The sequence below is a fragment of the Cygnus atratus genome, chromosome 1 (assembly GCF_013377495.2).
Source record: "Cygnus atratus isolate AKBS03 ecotype Queensland, Australia chromosome 1, CAtr_DNAZoo_HiC_assembly, whole genome shotgun sequence".
NCBI lineage: Eukaryota > Metazoa > Chordata > Aves > Anseriformes > Anatidae > Cygnus > Cygnus atratus.
In genome coordinates, this window is record NC_066362.1 from 38445826 (window position 1) to 38465810 (window position 19985).

Consider the following 19985-nt stretch of genomic DNA (forward strand, 5'->3'; position numbering starts at 1 on the left):
CCATAAAGGCAGAAAAATGATCTTCTAACAACTGAACAAGCCATGGGGTTACAGCCAGGCCTCTGCAGCAATGGTGCCCTTGCTGGGACAACAGTTTTGAGAACTAAATTGTTGCCTTGGACTTTGGAGCAGAAGGCTGGTGGGAGCCGAGAGAGGAAGAGACTGCAGCAGTGTATCTGAATACTCTTCCTTTTGTGACAGTCAAAGTTTTTCATTGTTCTATTGTGTACAGCACAGTCCCAAGCAATTTTGGAACTACTACAAGCTTTTGTTTTACTTTTGCTGTTTTTAATAAATTAGCTGAGTGCTGGCTTGAAATTTATATTGTTAAAGCCACTGCTATTATCAATCACAACTCTCTGGCAAAGGGCATTGCTGTAATCTCGGCCAGCTTCACCATCCTGCAAGATGCCAGCACTGTCAGGATGAGCTACAGCTTCACAATATGGATGCCACCTGCAGTGATAGCTACAGTTGTTGTGGACAGTGCATAAAATCAGTGACCTTTGAAAATGTGTCCTTGGCCAATTAGACCGGCTATCTTACATAACTATAGCAATCCAAGAAAGTGTCCTTGAGTGCTGGCTAAATCACTCACAGCTAACTTAATGGCAGTCAGACACAGCCTTTCAGCACACCCACAAACTGAGTTCTCAGACTTTCAGTTAAAGTGAATAAATGAAGGGGGAGGAGAGCCTTAAGCCTCCAGCTTCGTATTCAGTTTCAGATAAAGGACAAATTGCCACTGGAGGGAGGACTGTAAAATAACATCCTTGAGTCACTTACTGGTATGTAGCTTGCATTGATGTAGTCTGAGCAAGGGTCATCATCAACATTGGAAAGCTTCACTCTTGATGTATCATCTAGGAAGAAAAGGATGACAAGAGGTTTGTGGCTAAGTCTTGATTTTCAGTCCCTCTCCCATTTATAAAAGTGCATTTGTGAAAGGACCAGCGAGATTATTACAGGGATGTTATACAGAGGGCTAATATAGAAGGAAAACTGTTTATGTGTATACTGCTTCTTTCATCCAGGAGGGCTGTGGAGTGTTCCAAAGACTACAAGGTGGGCAGGTGAGATGGAAGCAGTGAATATCCAAAAAATGTCTCTGCTGAGTTGTACAGAATTGTTGCACAGAATTTTATTGCACAGAAAAAAAAAAGAGCCACAAGTTGCACAGCACCTGTTAACTTCAAAACTGCCCGATAGGTGGTTAAAGGGGGTAACTTTCAGTGGGAGGTTTTGCCCCAGGAGAACACAGCTAACCTCACACGTGTCCCACCATGCAGAACCACACTAGCTCTACAGGGTATAGTAGGTTTGCTCTGTCCTCTGAAAAAGAAACAGAGTCAACAAAGCCATGTCAGACAGGACTGAATGGATGATACCTGTATGTAAACAACTCTACTGTTATTTCTGCTATCCTTGTTATCAGCAGTGACTGAATGCCGATAATAGCTTGAGCTTTTTCTCTCTAGACTGAACACTGGTCGCTACATCTCTAGTGTGAAATGAAATTACTGGTCTGCGTGAAGCTGCTTAGGGCCATACATCATCTGCCTCCAAGCACCAGGACCTGAGCTGGCAAAGGTATTTCATCTCTGACAGAAAGGAGGGAAAGGACTGGCTGCACTCTCTTTTCCACTAGGCTTGCTGAAAAAGTGAAAAATAGCTGGTGTGATGTAATATTACACAACCAAAAGCAAAACTCACAGGGCAATATATTATTGTATCGATTTTTCCCTCTGTTCTCTGGCAGAAGTGCTATGTCACATGTCTGGTTTCGACCCACATCTTTTAAGTCCTACAAAAAATTAGAAATAAAATACGAGGTGAAAATAATTAAAGGATGTGATTTGACAGCACAGTGCTTTTCAGCTCCCAAAGGCTGTGAACAGGGAGAAGTGGTTTTTTTTTGTTTATTTTTGTTTTTTAAACAAAAAAAAAGCAAACCAAACCAAACCAAAACAATGAAAAACAACTGAAATTAAAGGGTAATCACAACAGTTTAAGGCAAGCACATGGCTGGCAGATGCTTTCCATGCTTTGTCACACACATGTGGCACACAAATGAATGCCCCTGACCTCAGCCAGGTAGGCATCAGGCAGAGGCTACCAACCAGAAGATGCTAAGCCAAATGAAGAGCTGGTTTCTGTATTAGCACAAGTGGAGTTCGGGTGAAACTCTCAAACTTATTTTGGTTTGTCTGAGACAAACAAATGTAGGTCTTTCAAATGCATTAACACATTGATTCAAGCAGCCCGCGCATTCCTAAAGCAAGATGCTTTGTCTAGATTTGGTTCCCACCTCATATTCCTTGGACAGGAGGTAGTTGGAGTCTGCTTGGAGTTTGGTGAAGTGTGCTTCAAAATGACTGACTTTGATTGGACTAAAATATTTAACAGGAAGAAGAAAATCACAGGATGAATCACAGTCATAATTTATCCAGTTGGTTTATCAAGCTTTTTTTAAGTATTAATTTTTCTTTTTACCTGGAAGTTTTCCGGTTCCTAGAAATGGTATTAAAAGAAAAAGAAACACTTCATCAGTAAGCTGAATGGGGCTGCTCATCCATGATGCCATGTTAAAATAGCGCTCTTAGAAACAAAACTTTTGATGTTACCCTTTTTGCCCCAAGTTCAGATGGACTGTCAGAGGCCTGTCCCTGCGAATGCTCAGCCTTGCTGTAGGTCTCTCATGGCCATTGCTGGAACAAAAAAGAAGGTATTTTCACTTGTTTTACCATAACAGTCTGATACCAATCAGAGCTGCCAGTAGCATGACTTACAGTAGTAAGCTGGAAAAAAAAGAATTTAAAAAAGTCTGTTTTGATTTATGGCTCTGATCATGTGATATTGTTTTTAGCTGTGGCAGAGTTTTCTCATGTTTTAGTTTGCCGATAGTGATGCGGGGCACGTGCATGTGAACAGGCAATAAGACTTCATTCCTCCCAGCTTATCATTAAGGAGAGCATCCTACTTCCTACCAATAATGTTGCATCTCTTTCAGGCACACGAAATGGTTTCAATGGATAAAGCTTTTTTCAAAGTTGAGACAGTATTTCTCTTTTTAAAAACATATTTAAAATTAACTATTTAAAATTCATCTATAATGTCAAATATAAAACTACCATCAACAGAAAATGGGGAAGTAAAGTTTGAACTAATGTTTTAGACACCGAGGTAATGTCACACTTAAAAATTTTTGAACTAAAATAATAGAGTCTAAATGAACAGTTTCAAGAACTCATCTAAACCAGGAATGAAAATAATTTGAAACATTTCATTTTTGACAAAAGACGTTGAGTTTGCATGATAAAACAGTTTTTCAGAAATATTCAGACTCTTACTGAAAACAAGAAGTTGCAGGGATCCTCTATACCACTAACATCAGTGGGTATTTGAATCTCCTATCCAGAATTTATTCATCTATTAGTATTTAAGTCATCAGTTCTACACTTAGTGTGCATAGATGCTAGGGGACACATATTTCAACTGTTGAATAGTTCAGTGCGTTACTCTGATTTCACAGTTATGCTTTAAATTGCTCATATCAAAATAATTTGACCTGGCCTCATAATTGAGGCTGATTAAAGGACTCTACTTACCCAACTTTCTGTCTGCAGACAAACAAAGCAGTAACAGCCACTAACATCACAATCAGAAACAAGCCAGCACTCACACCTTCAATAACTCCAAAGAGAGGCTCTGGAAATGAAACAGCACATATTTTGAAGAAAAGATATGAAGAATCAAAGAATCAACAGTGTTCAGGGGATACGTTATTACTGTCTACAGAAAATGGTTAAATTCATGGAAATCCAAAACATGTAACTGAACGAGGCCTTGATTTTCTGTTCTTATTTTTTCTAAACAGTATGCAAACTTTGCACTCCCAACCAGAATAAAAGAAAACACAGCCCCATCATATGGGAGTTTGGTTATCTTGTACTTCAAAGCTTTCTTGGTAACAGCATCACTGAGCATTCACCCTTTCTTGCACTGTCAGCAACTCCATCAAGCAGTCCTCTCAATTTTCAAATTCATGGCTTATCCATGGCAAATGATGGCCATGGATAAGCCATGGCTTCAGAATAATTTCAAAGCAACCTTAAGGACACTGCACAACAATCTGGTTTTGTTCCACTCCTTGAAAATAGTCCTGGATACCAGAGTGTTTTGAGGCACAATATGTAATTACTTGCTACAGTGAATGAAAAACAAGCCTGAAACTAACCTGCCTCTGTAGTGATTGGTAAAGAGAAGAAGGTGTCTGCAAAGAGTGGTTTAGGAAGTTCCTTTGGATCTTCACTGAAGAGCTGAGTGAAAGCCCGTATGCTGATCCTAAATAAAACGGTACAATTAATAGTTAAAGCTTATCAGATGTTCAGAGCCAACAGTGGAAAAATAAAAGATTCAGATAAGAACTCACTTGCCTTTTAAGGGTAACTAAAACCTGTCCATCGACCACAGACAGCTCTTAATGCAGGTGCTTAAATACAGCAGCTGGAAGAGGTGAATCCCAACCCAGCTAACACAGATGGAGGGCTCAGAGGTACCCTTTAAGGTAATGGATGGGGCCCTTGCTGCTGGCACATGCAGCCTGACAGAGTTTGAAGGCAGGGTCAGCAGAAGCTGTGGTGGTGAGAGGACTCAGAAATGCTTCTCAGTGGGGAGATGTTTTCCCTTCAGGTGGTAGGAGCAGGGCTGTGTTAATGGAGAAATGTTACAATCCTTTTGGTTCTCCTGGTAACATCGGTATTTCCCAAACTGAATTTTTGGGAAATGTGCCCTAATGAGAGCAGAGAGTGGTACGGGCTCCACAGCAATGTCTTAATGACTATGAAGAAGCTGAGAGGCCCGATGTCCACTGCCTGGCACGTGCCTTCTGTCCATGTGGCTGTCTTGTGAGCGTCTTGCAGACCTCTCCGCAAAGTGTTTGCCAGCATGAAAGGTGTGACTGAGCTGCACTGGAGCTCACATTTGGTCTCACAGCCTGTTTAACTGCTGAGCCTGGTCTTGGCAGCAATGCTCTTCTACATCCTACAACGAACTCAGGCCTCACTCTGGAGCCTCTGGACCGTGTCATGGGTTAGAATAACCTCTAGGTTTTTCTACCTTGTTCAAAAGGACTGGTGTGGGTAGTGGTGCCACATAAATACAGTGTACCATCCCTGCCTTCTTCTGTTAAGTACTCTTCTGACTTAGATGACTGTCTTAAGTCTTTCTAAAGAAAGATTTAGTAACTACAGGAAAGCTCACATGAAAAGGAAATAAATAAACCTACTCACTATGCATAATTACCTGTATCATTCCCATGTTAATGAAAGAATGGTTTATACCTATGGAATTGGGCATAGATAAAGCTTTTATAAATTGTGAAGTGAAACAGAAAGAACATTATACAACACAGTTATTAACCTGCAGAAGCTCAAGTGTATCAGGCATTCAGGTAGCACCATGCCTAATAATGTGACAGAGCACAGTTACCAACATAAATCTGACCTATATGCAGTCCGAGGCTTTAGGGGTCCATCGCAGAATTTTTGCTGATCTGGATCACACTTTCCTCCCAGATTTTCCATTTCTCCTCCAAGCTTGATGTCAAAGCTTTTATAGTCACTGTCAGGGTTTTCAGCACACCTACTGGCAAAATAGTTTGTCTGGTAGATGCGTATAGAGTCGTTGTGTTTGTACTCCAGGTAGGAAGGCAATGGGTGCTGCTCATCAGGCTTTGGTCCTTCACTACCTACATCATGTGCAGAGAGAGAGAGAAGGTGTACATATCACAGCCATTAATGTGATGGCAGCATTATAGGCTCAAAGTGTTGACAGACAAAATTTTTATTATCCAGCTTCCTAGCATTCCTTGGAGGGCTGCACTGGCTATCCCGTGAGTATCTTGGGTACCTTGTTTCTAGGATAAACACTGGTACTACTTTTCTGGGGAACTTCAAACAGATTTCCTCAGAAGACCTCAGAATAGCTGGCAGTAACATTTCCAGACCCCAAACTGTAATAGGCGTGCACAGCTTAAATTCAGTGCCATGACACTTTTTCCTGTGCTGTTGGTGGCAATCTCTGTGGTCCAAAATCCTGGATCCTACTACCAGCTATTTCAAAAAGCAAGTAAAAAAATCCCACAAATGGACTAGCAGGGTCTAGTGTATACAGAGAAAAACTGCAATAGGAAACGACAGGAGTCTGCTGAAAGGAAACTCAGAGTAACATGTAAAAGACTTTCTCAAAGAGTTTTGTAGTCTGTACAAGCACAACAAAGTAGACAGTGGAAATACTACCTCTGCTTTTTCACTTAAGGGCTGATGGACAGAGAGATTAAGAAATTTTATTAGGGATCATAAAATATGTCCTGGCATGCCAGTAAATGAAGCCACTTCTAAAAACGGCATATTAATTGTTGAGACATCCACCTGCTTTGTCACATACAGGCCAACTGCAGAAAAGGCTGCTTCTGGCTGAGCTCTGCTGTTGCTATTGACCTTCTGAGGAGAAAACTGAGTGCTTAAGATTCCAGGCTAGGGAGCCCAAAACTTCTGTGAAACTCAGCAACTATATGAGAAGTCACTCTGCTGTGCAGTGATGGGAATGTACCTCCGCATGTGACTTGTACAAGCCACAGAGAGAACGGTATTAAATCATGACACTTACCATCAGCCTCTCTGACAACCACAGTAAAGTACTTCACAGCTCCATTGGTATCACTAAACCAGCTGCAGTTAAAAGTAAAGTTGATGGAGGATTTGGTAATCAGCACCTCTTTTTGTTCACTCGTATGTCCGGAGGTGGCTGAGGGGGACCTGAAAAATTAAACAAAATAAGGAAAAAAAAAGAAAAAAGCATTGTCTATGTATTTGCTGTGAGCTACACCTAGCAAGGGAAATGCATATAAAGCTCAGCTGACTGGACCCAAGTTTCTGAATCTCTTCTCTTTGCAATCAAGAAAGTGTCTTCATCTCCCACAGCGAAACTGCCAAAGGATGAAACAAGCCAGCAATGAGTTAACCATAATAACAGTGGCAGCTCCTCAGCAGGAATTCCTCCAGAAGCCCACATGGAAATGCATTAAAGTCTTGCTAAATCTAGGAAATTAGAATTTGTAGATGCTAAATATGACACAAGTATAAATCAGGCGTATGGAGGCCAGTTAGCACACTCACTACAGGAAGTTACCTATTTTAAGCATCTAAATGTTTGCTTCCCTTTCCAAATGAAGAGCACTGAGCCAGTCAGACACAGCATTCAACTACAAAGTACCATTTTCCAGGTTGATTGCAGGATTTCTACAGGAAATGTTCTTTGTATGATAGAAAGCTATACCTCAAATAGTGACACAGCAGAACTAAAGTGGAAAGCAAAGAATGTAGGGAAAAACCTTCAGAGAACTAGTGCAGCAAAAGTAGGGATTTTAAGGATCTACACTGCAGAATCATTTAAAAATCTGCACTACTGAAATTATATTGCACGTACAGAAAGCACGTCAAATGCGTAAGCAGGTAGCTTAACTTCAAAAGGTTTCAGACTGGAAAAAGAACCAAAAAATCACATTTTTATGGTGTTTAGCTAAATCTCTTAAATCTCTAAAACCAAGCTTCATTTTTTTGGGAAGAGCTGTGTTGCCTTGGGGAAGGGCCTCCAGTGACAATGAGAAACTGGGAGAGCAGCAGTGTGCAAAACAATTGAGAGCAAACATGGAACAGCTAACCTTCAAACAGGACTCAGTCCAACTTCTTGTTGCATGGGCTGTTACTACACCTGAACTTGTAGCATTCTTTGTAGTACAGGAGGGAGATGGACACAGTTACCATTAAAAGGCAACTGCCTGGGGGCAGGGAAAAGGTGGGTTTGTGACTGAACTCTCCCAAACCAAACATAACTTTTACCATCTGGCACTTCACACAAGTGTGGCTTTAAGTAAGCAGACAGAGAGGCAACTCTGAATAGGCCTCTTGGCCATCCTGTCATTTTTAAGAAGTTTAGCCCTGGGGCTGTTCAGGCCTCCGTGTTACACTACGCAACTGCATTCAGAGGTGCTGCTAAAACTGGAGCAGCTTTACGGCCAGCCATTGCGTGCTGCTGACTGCAGAGATGCCTGGCAGCACAGAGGCACCAGCAGATGCTGCCCTCCACTCTGCACAAGAGAAATAAGAGTATCAAGAGGCCTAGGGGTGGAGAAACTGCAGAAACTGTTTCAAAGCACAAGCTTTGGAAATGTATGATCCTCCCTCAGGTCTAATTCTTACAGGTGATTTGGTCAGGCAGCATCTCAGAAGAGAGCACAGAGAGCCCAAAGAGGACCCAGAGCCACAACCCAATGTTGTTACTAAGGGATCTTTGTGCTGAAGGTAGCTACTGTCTGTGAGAGGAAACAGCCAGGCACAAGAAGCCAAGCAGCAACAGTGAGGACAATTAAAAGCGTGTAATAATGAGGACATCTTTGGTGCTGACTGACCATCAGAGTGACAGGATAATTCTTCTTGTTTATCAAGCTATATTTCGTGAATGACCCTAATAAGCAGGTTTGGCAATGTACTGAGCGGCAGGATAGTTAAAAACCCACGTTGCCTGTCACAACAGGGGCCAAAGGACAGTTCTCTCTTCTTTGGCTACCCAATTAAGAGTGCCACGTACTGGCAGTTGCAGAGCTCAGAACTTCTGCTGTCAAGCAATTACTTATAGCTGCTCACTGCCGCCCTTCGCAGTGATTCTGCCTTCCACTTACGGTCGATCATTGTGATGGTGCTGTCTTCAACTACTTCGCTTGTCATGTCTGCAGAGTGCACCTTGATGGACACCAGGTAGCGCTTGTGGGGAACGAGGGTCATGATATTAAGCAGAGATTTGTCCTTTTCTATCCTTTTAGAAAATTCCACTTCCCGAGTGTCCAGCTTTTTGCACTCAACGCTATATCCATCAAAGTCAGAATCAGGAGGAGTCCAGGAACACGCGATGGCAGTAGAGGTCTGGGGCCGACAGTGAAGACTTTGTATCTTGTCTGGTTCTAGAGAGATGTTAAGAAATTAAAGTTCGGTGAGAAAAGCGACAAGCATCACTTATTTTTCTGCTAACTCCACGGCTCAGGCAGCACCCCTAGATTCTACATCAACTCTTTGATCAGAGCACGAGGCTGGGAGCCAAAATTTCTCTCCTGCAACCGTGTGCTGATTGATTATTAGGCAAGGCAGTCTAGCTCATTTCAGCCATCTGAAATTGGAGCTAGAGGCACTGGCCTCATCAGGTTTGTGAAGCTTCAATAATTAACTGTGAAAAAATAAACAAACAAAATAACTTGCTGAAGTCTTAAGAAAAGCAACACTGGAAAGCAATGGATTTCTAGCACTGTGTTGCAATTTATTTGGAGGTTACATCTGACTAACAGCATCAGTCAATACTGATATTGTTATCTCATTACTGATCGGGTTTGCTGGATAGCGCTCGGTGTGTCCATATTACTAAAGCATATCAGAGAAGTATGTTTTGTCCATGTAAAATTGGAGCATCGTATATAACATGACATGTAGCAAGAATAGGATTTCACTTTCAGATGGCAGGCACCTGCTTACATTTAAGCAGTTAAATACAGGTGAAAGAGGTAGCTACGCTAAAGAGCTATTCAGCATACAAAACACTGGTGTGAATTTGGAGCTTAACCCCACACCATGTGACAGGAAAGTTCGCCAAGGCTCAGTTATTTTTACAATTCTATGTCACTTTTTCAAATCAGCCTATTACTGAGGTTGCTAGAGCCAGGCAGAGGTGATGAAAACCCCCAGACATTCACTGACTGTCAGAAGCGCGCACCAATGAAACACTTTGCTTCTAGTTTCAAATCTAGTACAGCAGGGTTTCATTCAGCCTTCCTCTCTGATTGTTCAGAAATATTCTGACAATTTCAATATCCTACTGTCCCCAATGCCAGAGAGGTTTGGATATTCAGCCTCATTTCACCCCTGAAACGGATCAGTTCAGACTCAGCAACCACACAGCCCCACTCTGGATGTGACGTTTGCAAGTGTGTGCCCATTTTAAATCTTTGACCAGTTGACCTTGAACACAGCAAGGGTTTATTTTAGAGTCCAGCTGAATTCATTGCCAGTCATTCCTGAACTTGTAAATGGAAATTACTAACTGTGAAAGGAATTGGTAAGATTTAACAGCTTTGCAACTTCTCTAGCTGAGTGTTAGGGGGCAATGGAAATCATTACTTACTGGTTCTCACACTTGCAGACTGAGACTGACTGTATGTCTTCCAGCTGTCACCGCTGACCGTTCTCACACTGAACTCATAGAGCCTTCCTGGTCGCAGGCCATAGATGATGCGTACTTTTGATTTGCTGCTGCTGTAGGGATTGAATACTGTGAGGGGATCCTTCGGGAACCACTGCAACTCAAAATCATCGTAGTCTGTCCAGTCTGGAGGACCCAGCCATGTGATTGACAGAGAAGTGTTTGCAACATCAGTAAAGGAGACAGAGTTAGGAGGGCTGGGTGCTACACAGAAAGAAAAAAAAAGAGAGGGATTCTTACCAAACTTTTACATGAAACAAGTGAGATGAAACATCTATTATTTTCTTCATGCACCACAAAGTGGGTGATGTTATCCTGGATACACAGTTACCGCATCTGCACTGACTGTGGTTACTTCCAGAGCCTTTATGTATTCGTAAGTCTTTGAAAGAAACACCTGCTCTAGGTGGCCCTGCCTGAGCAGGGAGGTCGGACCAGATGAACCCCAGGGGTCTTTTCCAACTTAAACCATTCTGTGTTTCTGTGAAAAACGGTGCTGAACAAAATCACACTCCATTGGTTTAATACCCTCAAGGATACCCTTCCTCTTTTAGAGCTTAAGTGACTCTTATAATAATAAATCCTTCATCATCAGAAAAAAGTCTGTTGCATAGTTGTGAACTGATCTGAATCCTGACAGAGATGACTAAACAAAATCCCAAACCTTTTGGGTCTTACCTGTTCTTCCTTCAGCATTTGCCGTGTTGGTCAGGTCACCACTGTGAGTCACCACAACCAGCGTGTACTTTCTGCCAGGAACAAGCCCCTGGAAACACCACTCTTTCAGGTCTTTCCTGTGCCACGTTTCTTTCTGTGTCCCATTTGGGTTGTAAAGATTCAGCTCATAGAAGTCGACGTCTCCTGCTGCTGGACCCCAGGTGAACCACAGGCTGTCTGTCATGTTTCTGTTGGATGCCTTGAGACCAACAACTGGTGCTGGTACTGAAAAAAAGGGAGTGGATATTACTTTATGTAGAACTTCTTTAGGGTGAGGAGAAGCAACAAGGTCAAACAGACCTTATACTTAGATATAAAGGTTTCACATAATGACAGCCGTGTAGTAATATAGACAGACACCGCAGCTGGCCAAAAATGCAGGAAGCATCAGGAAGTAAATCTCAACACTTTGCTTTCATATTTTGAACAGCCATTGTCCCAAAAAGGAGCTGAAATGTTCATAATAGATAGTTTTGCAAATGTTAAGCAGCTTTTTCCTAGCCAGTGTCTGGAAACATCCAATTCTGAGGTAGCTGGAGAAAGTGCATCGCTGTCCAGAAGCAGTGGTACACAGGTGTTACTACATTGCGGATCAGAGAACAAAGGAAGGTTTCACAGATGGTCAGGTCTGCTAGAGCTACTTAGGAAACTCAGCTCCTCACATGTGGCTGAGCAAATATGGAGATGCAGCCAGAGCTCCTCATGGGAAACAAGTTTTATTTCACTGGGAGACTGTCTACTCCATTAACCCTACTTGCTTTGCCTTTTTGTCTTTTCCGCTCACAGACCAGTATTGGCTTTTGTGTGGGAGACAAGTGTTTTCCTGTAAAGCTTATGCAGCATAAATTGGATGCCCTTCTCCTGACCTGAGTACCTGGGAACTATTGTAAAACATAGATAGTAAACCTTTTCTGATACATTTCTCTTCTTGTAACCACATAACCTAGAATTTTCCCTCTTATTTGTCTAATGCTTTAATATATAAGAAAACGTTGATACGTCTAATTGTTGCCCTTATCTAGCGTGAGCATCACACTCAGACAAGCTCATTGGTGTCTCTCACAAGTACCACATTGGAGACAGTTGCTTTTCTTGTATGTTCTTACCTGTTCTCCCAAAGACAGATGACTCGTTAGCGAGGTCTCCGCTGTGGGTAACGATCACCATTCGATACATCCTGCCTTGCCGCAAGTTCAGGAATGAACATTGCTGAAGGTGCTGCTCTCCTGAAATCCTGTCATGAAGGGACTTGTCTGGGTTGTACAGGAAGATGTCATATGAATCAAGCTCTCCTTGTGAGGTGGTCCAGCTAAAGGACAGTCGGTCAGTGGTGTTCTCAGTGACCTTCAGATTTGTGACAGCTGCTGGAACTGAAAAGAAGGATAAATGCAAGAATAAGTATTAGGGTGACTATCCAGTAAGACGAACCTTAAATAAAGTAACTTATGGCTGTAACATATTTCAATTAAGCCACAAGTAGCTAAGTAATGTCAACAGCAACTTTCATAAGCAAGGAAAAAGCATTTATGAGGTGCCACTGAGTCTCTCCAATATAATGTTTGTATTTCCCAGTAGGCCTGGTTCTCTGGCCTGTGCTCACCACAGAACTGTCCATTAATTTCTACAAGAAGCTTTACTAGAGTGAAGACTGCAAGACTTGGCTCAAAGTTTAGAGATTCTTATTTACATGAACTCCTGTGCTAAGCGCCTTGAGACTGTGAATTAAAAACTTTGTAACAATAAGGAATTCAGATCATTCCATAAAGGATAGACTGAGGGAAGTACTTAGCACTTTGGTTTAGTATCCTTATATGAACTATGGCCACCTTGGCCACCTTATTATGCCAGCAAATTTCAAAGTCACATATCAAGCACATAACAGGAAAAACGATGCATAAATATCTGGAGTCTGTTCTTATCAGAAGCTTTCCAGTATCAAGATATACAGATGATTCATGTATTCAATGATATCTTACTGAGGGAGCTATAAATAAACCAAGATGTTCTAATTACCTGTTCGGCCAACAGTTTCTGCTCGTTTACTGAAGAGTCCACCACTGACTGTCAAAACTTGTATTTTATACTTCTTGCCAGCTAATAAATCTTCAAATTTGTGCTGTTTGGCAGTAGCTGGTTCTGATTTGTTGCTCAGTAGGACTCCTTGCTCATTCAAGAGTAGAATGTCATATCTTTCAGCTACACCAGGAGCTTTCTGCCAGGTTACTAACAAGGAATGACTGCTGTAAGCATGGTGGGCTAATAATTCTTGGACAGATGCTGGAACTGGAAGCAACAATTAAAGGCATGACATTACCAGGTGAAATAAGGACCATTCGGTACACAATTTTGAGTAATTAATAGAGAATATACATTTGCATGTTCATTCATGGGAAAAGTGATGGATGCCTGTGCGTGTATTTGCACAAGTAAATAATCCTAGACATAAATACAGTCAGGTGAAGTTACAGAACATCATGGATATCTGAACTGAGCATAGAAAAGCAAAAGATATACTTAAATTATAATGAAAAGGGGGATGGAGAGTTGGATGAACTGTCCGAAGCAGAAAAGAAAGGCATATGGAGAATAACCAAAAAATACAAAAGTGTTAAATTGGTTCAAAATAGTGGCACAAAATAGAAAACATTAGCCACCTGCTGTTGCACAAAAGTCAAGTCCCCAGCAAACATACAGGTGCAAAAGAGAGAAGATGGATTAAAAACAAGTTGTCTTTTGCATCCTGACAAGTAGTGTATCGGGGCATTATATCGTCTAAGAAGCCTTAACCATGCAATGAGTACTGCCAGCACACAGCATTTGACTGCAGAGAGTCCCACAGATACATGTGTCGGATAGATTCAGGCACAGGACTGGGCAGGGATGGAACTTCATTCTTCCTACAAAGGCACACTGTGGGCTGGGAACCTGAATCCCACACACATTTACCCAGGTAAAGCTACTTGTGTGACAGATCTCACTGCTGTTAATGGAGCCACACCTAAGTGTTTGCAAGAGCAAGGACTCAAGCTCTTTGAAATAAAAACATTTCTCCTGAGTCTGTGTCTCCCCACGCTCAATGGTGTGTTACATAGGCAGGGTGTAACTTATTTCATACGAGTCAGCTGCTGGGTAGACACAATGAAACTTGCTCCTTGTCTCAAAAGAAACGTACTTGTTCTCCCAAAAGCTGCTAAGCTGTTTTGCAAGGCACCGCTGTTTGATTGCACCACCACCCGGTACAGCTCCCCAGCTTCCAACTTGTGAAACGTGTGCTCAGAGACGTGTTTGGAGACACTCTGGGAACCAAGCTGATGGTTTTGCTGAAATATAGTCACTGTGTAGGAATCAACATCTCCACCTCCAGGTGTCCAGCTCACTTTCAGGCTGTTTGTCATGCCGTTAGGTGAAACATGAATGTTTCTCACTGCACTTGGAACTGGAGAAAAAAAAAAGGAACACAAAGACACCTGCTCACAAAGTTCCTGGTTCATTCAGACTTTTAGATCCTTACATTTTTATGGCCATAGCAAATGATTCAAAGGACAAAGAGCATTTACGGGTACAAACAATTTCACTCATGGGTAAACACAAGTAAAGCTTCAGACATTTGTGTTGGATTGTACTATTTTAGAAAAGCAATTCTAAGTGTTTATGGCAACAACAGCAAAGAAAATGTAAGCAAGTTAAACAGAAAAAAAGTTAAAATGTTCCTTATCAGGATTACTTCCCTCTTTTTCAAGTGATGCTTTAGAAACACCTCAGAAGATCAAAGCTCTTTATGTACACTGAATTGGTTAGCCATTTTGCAGTTACCATCTCACCCACTTGTTTCGGGTAAATAAACAGAGGTGCAAAATAACTTAACTGATTTACCCAGAGATACTAAGCAAAAAAATGGCATGTGTGAGAATAACAGAAACCCTCACACTGACATCTCAACACCCTTCCTATGCAGCACATCAGATTATCTGCCAACAATCACATATTGACGACTGTGACATCTGTTTATTAAGTGCAGATAAAGTTAGCTGATGTAGTGTGGTTTTCAATGAGATCTGTGTTCATGCCAGTGTTACAGGAACTCAAATAAGATCATGATTCAGCCTTGATTTTCTGTGCCTCATTTTTTCATCTAGAAAAGCCCCAACACATGTTTTAAATACCATGTTATTTCTTACTTGTCAGGCCTTCTATGAAAGTAGCACGTTGTGCATCTCCGCTGATTGTCAAGACAAGAATTTTGTATAGACGTCCGGGAGTCAGAGCCGTGAACCGATACTCCTCGACAGTGTTTCCAAGGAAAATGGGTGGGAAGATCTTCATATCATTGAAGAGGAGCTGAATCTCATATTTATCAACATCACCCTCAGCCTTTGACCAAGTTACCTGCAGATCTTCTGTGCTTCTGTTACTAAGAGTCAGTTCCTTCACTGACTCTGGCACTGAAGAGGTGAGAAAGGAAAACTTCTCAGTACTTCTTACCAAATCACAGCAAAAAAGGTAACAGCCCTGAGGCCACATTACTGAGCTAAAACTTTTCGCTCAGTTCCTTACTAAAAGAAGTAGATGGCACTTAGCTTCCTTACACATCCTTATACATTTCCATGACAAGAAAAATCCTCATCTTGTACCTTCTGGCCTAGCTCAAGTGTAAATACTAAGCTGATGTGGAAATCTGTACAGCTCTGATTTTCAGTTTTCCATGTTTCAAGATTTAGCATTCCAAGGTCACAGCACAGGTCTCTTTTTCACTTTCTGTATGTCTGTAACTTAAACATCAGTCATAAACTCAATACTGCTTTCCATCTTTGGAATGACATGCATTTGAAGAGTCACACTCAAGAGTTAACCTATGTTCAAATCATACAGTATTTTTGAGAGCAATATACAGTAAATAAATAAAAAAATAATCCTGGATTGTCTCAGGATCTTTCTGGGGTATTTACTTACTTGTTCTGCCATAGACCCTCTCACTGGTTTCGTATTTCCCACTCCTTGTGCTGACTGTGACGCTGTACTGCCTCCCCGGGACCAGATTAGTGAACACACATTCATTTTCATCCTTTGGGACACTTTTTGTTTGGATGAAATCATTGTTGTTCTTGATGATCACTTCATAATTATCAAAATATCCAGAAGCGTGTAGCCAGGACACCTTCAAGTAGTCACTTCTGGCTGAATTGCTGACAGTAAGTCCCTGAACACTTGAAGGGACTGAAAGAAAAAAAAATAAAAAATTAAAGATTCAGAAAGCAGTAACTTCCTGAAATAACAGGAGTTGCTGTAGAGGGATTATATTTGTGGTAATTACCAGACATTTCTGAGGAACTTGCAAAAAGACCACAACATGGATTTAAGCAATACCCTACCCTCTAAAATAGTAACTGTGTAGTTTCCAGGTTGCTTTACATCGACATACGACAATGGTCTGCCTTTCTCATTTTCAGTCTTTTGGAACAACTTGGTCAGTTTTGCTTATAGCTGTGAGTTCCACAGGTTGACACTGGTCCTGGATTTGCTTCTCCTCATTTATATGGCCGTCTCCTGGATTTTCACTTACACCATGAGAAGCCTAAAATTGCATTTATTGTGCTAACTTAATGCTCTTTGTCATTTTAACACGCTTTACCATATTTCCTTTTATTTTACTGGTTTACCAAATGTAAAATGCCCCTCTTTTCAATCTTTGAGGAAGTTTGGAAAAGTTTTCCGTCATTATTGCCACCTTTCTCTGAAATTCCTCTATTCTTTTATAATCTCCTTGAACACTGCATAAACAATAGACACAGATGTTACTCATTTATGTGGCATCTTACTAATATTTTAGTAGTTAGCTCCTATCCCCTTCTTTGAGTGTCTGAATAACTTATTTGGAGGGTTCTCTGCAGGATATATTTCAAGAGCCACGTAGAGAGGTTAAGAGCAATAAAACACTTGAGCCACAACTGATACATGATTTCTGCTCACTCACAAGAACTGACACTCAACTTCTATTAATGCTAAGGTCATTTTGTATGACTTATAGCAGCAATAAGGGCATAAGAATAAGATAAAGTATGTATAGCTGAAATTTTATGGTTTGACCCTCCAACTTCTTCTCACCCATCTCAGTTTGGTCAGATATTCATAGGTTTTTAATAATGGCTATCAAATGTAGTTATGGTGATTGGATTTCTTCAAACGCTCTATTTACCTGTTCGTTCCTGGCTGAAGGAGTAATTTTCATACTTTCCACTCTTTGTGGTTATCATCACGTTGTAAAGTGTTCCAGGAGTAAGGCTGCTAAAGGAGCATTCACTGAGGGATTTGGAAATGGTGAGAGTCTGAACAATCTGGTCATTGTGCGATAGTGTTACCAAATAACTGTCTACATCTCCAGAAGCTGGCAGCCAAGAAACACTGAGGTAGTCACTGCGACCTGAGTTATTTACTGTTACTCCAGTCACGCTGGAAGGAACTGTGCAACAAAAAGGAAAAAACAGAAGAGCTGTAACTAGCCAGTTCCTATTGTTGAGAATGCCTGGAATTCAATGCTACAAAATAAACCGCCTAGAACTAGGGAGCTCTGCACTGACTCCCACTTGGCAGCAGTCTGCCTTTTTGAACAGTGAGGGAAGTCGTCTGTGGTGGCATCACCCCATCACTCCTAAAATCCCACAAGATGAGTTATCTGCTCAAAGTGCCATTTCTCACTAACAGCGATAACCACTGATGCTTGTATGACGTTGAGGCCCATAGCAGAATGCGTTTCATTTACAATGAGTTCTCTGACGCCTAGTGGCCAAAACGTGAATGCAGTTTGTTTTTTCCAGCCAGCAAGATGAGCTCAAAGTCTCCAAACAGCCAGAACACCATCAGTCTCAGGTACAAAACTATCTGAGTTATTACAGTGGCAGACCTTAATCATAAGGAACTGCTATATCTTCACAGGACTCTGACACACTGAACTGACTTACCACAGCTGTCAGAATCAAAATTATTACACTTCACATTATATGTCTATGTGTTTCAAGTCTTTTAGTGTTATTCTTCTCCAATTGCTTTCATTTTTCTTTCTGCTTGAAAATAGTTGTCTGCAAGGAGAACGTTGGAGCAAATTGCAGAATGCCTGGCTTTTGCCAACTTCATATAAAAGGTGAAATTGCACTGTGTTGCCAACTTTTCCCCTCTATTTAAATATCCAAAGAATTGCTATTACATTTCATAGGTCATTAAACTTAGAGAAGTTGATGCAATAGTAAAACCTGTCCTATGCTGTACAGGAGAGCCTCGTAAGGAGTAAGCATCACTGGTTGACATAATTTAATGTTGGAGAAAAAGAATAGGTCATGAGAGACTGCAACCCAAATTCATCCTACCACCTTTAGGCAGCTAATTTGGACACCTCAGTGAGGAGCAATTGCCCTATACTGCCATCTAGTCAAGGCAACAAGAAAGGACCTTCCAAGGAGTGATTCACCCACGGCAGCTGTACAGCAACCTCAGGACATCTTTTTATCTTTGCTACAGAGTTGTCCTGCTGTAGGCAGAGCAGCTGGCTCCATAAAGCAACGTAACCTGAGTCTCGACCCATAATGTGTCTGAGGTCACACACAGGAAGTACATGGCTGAAACCCACGTATTTCTGAAGTCCCAGTCCCATGGCAAGACCATTCTCTTTAATAAATTCAGCTTTTAGGAATTTAACAGCTGGAGTATTTCTTTTTTACCTGTCCTCCCCTCTGCGATCATTTGCCTTGAAGATATCCCCCCGCTGACAGTGGTGACAACAACTGAATAGAGTCCTCCAGGTTTCAGGGGGTAGAAGTGGTATCTGGTGGTCTCACTGGGAACAGTCTCATTTTTAATGACGACGTTCTCGTGAATCAGTAGTACTTGGTATGAGTCTACATCTCCCAGTGCTCTCGTCCAGTTGGTGAACAAGCTGTTGGTTGATCCCTGACTTGCCACAGTCAGACCAGTCACTTGGGCTGGCACTGCAAAGCAAATTGTCATTATGTTACTGAGGAGAAACAAAATAAAACAAAGCAACCCCCCCAAATAACCCAAGCTTAGTCACACTGAGGAAGTACATCAAAAGAACATTCCAATTTGAAGCCAGACTCAACAGGACTAAAAATAATCTGTAGACTGCTTCCTGTCTGATGGGATGTGGTCTATGGGAAGCTATGGCACAGAAAGGTCTTTCAGGCTTCAGCACAGCTTTCCTTGGTCAGACCAAAATGACTCAAGTTCAGAGAACTGGAAGAGGCAGCATTTTACAAATACCATCAAACAAAATTTAGGGAATCACCTCTTTTAGTTATGACAATTTCAAATAGAGTCTGTTCTTTTGTTTTCCCTTTCCTCTCCTATTCTCCATCTGTCATTCTTATTAAATGGCACACTTGTTTGATGAATACCTCAGACAGAGTCATCTATACCTTGGAGAACTCTACATCTGACTCTTTAATTTCAGGATGTACTGAGATGGAGGTTTTTGGTTTTACTTTTTATGTCATAAGGTCTGCAGAATAACTTTTCTAGCATCAAAAGATGAATTAATTATTAAACAAACATAACTTTTATCTAAGCATAAGCTGGTGAACTTAGCCACACCAAAAAGGAAAAAGAAAGAACAAGAAGGAGTATTTACCACAGATTTTACTCAAAATCATTTTTTTTAAAAAAAAGCAAAACACAAAACAAAACAATATTTGTTCAAAACATGAAAATATAGTTACTTCTTTCTAAGCATTTCTTCACACATGACCAAGCAAAACTGAAATAAAGAGCCCTCAGACTTTGGAAAATGTGATTGCAAGCTTCTTGTTACTATCAGCCTTTCTGCATACATACTACTGGATTAGCAATCATTAACAAAAGCTAGAAAATTAGACAAAGATGAAAAAAGGCAATGTTCACATAAATGCAAACCAAAAATCACACGTGTTTTATAACACCGTCACAACATAGTAAGCCCA

The 19985-nt window shown here is 41.2% G+C and overlaps 1 protein-coding gene across 1 annotated transcript in view; it reads right to left on the reverse strand.

Moving 5' to 3' along the window:
- Nucleotides 1-19985, reverse strand: part of PTPRB (protein tyrosine phosphatase receptor type B) — a 59574-nt gene that overhangs the window by 7112 nt on the left and 32477 nt on the right. The window contains 20 exon segments of the mRNA XM_050708295.1: nucleotides 787-863; nucleotides 1714-1804; nucleotides 2309-2390; nucleotides 2494-2511; nucleotides 2625-2708; nucleotides 3609-3708; nucleotides 4238-4344; nucleotides 5506-5749; nucleotides 6670-6783; nucleotides 6786-6818; nucleotides 8741-9019; nucleotides 10228-10509; nucleotides 10984-11247; nucleotides 12129-12392; nucleotides 13036-13305; nucleotides 14195-14458; nucleotides 15201-15464; nucleotides 15973-16236; nucleotides 17216-17479; nucleotides 18732-18998. Of these exon segments, the coding sequence (XP_050564252.1) occupies nucleotides 787-863; nucleotides 1714-1804; nucleotides 2309-2390; nucleotides 2494-2511; nucleotides 2625-2708; nucleotides 3609-3708; nucleotides 4238-4344; nucleotides 5506-5749; nucleotides 6670-6783; nucleotides 6786-6818; nucleotides 8741-9019; nucleotides 10228-10509; nucleotides 10984-11247; nucleotides 12129-12392; nucleotides 13036-13305; nucleotides 14195-14458; nucleotides 15201-15464; nucleotides 15973-16236; nucleotides 17216-17479; nucleotides 18732-18998 (3632 nt within the window).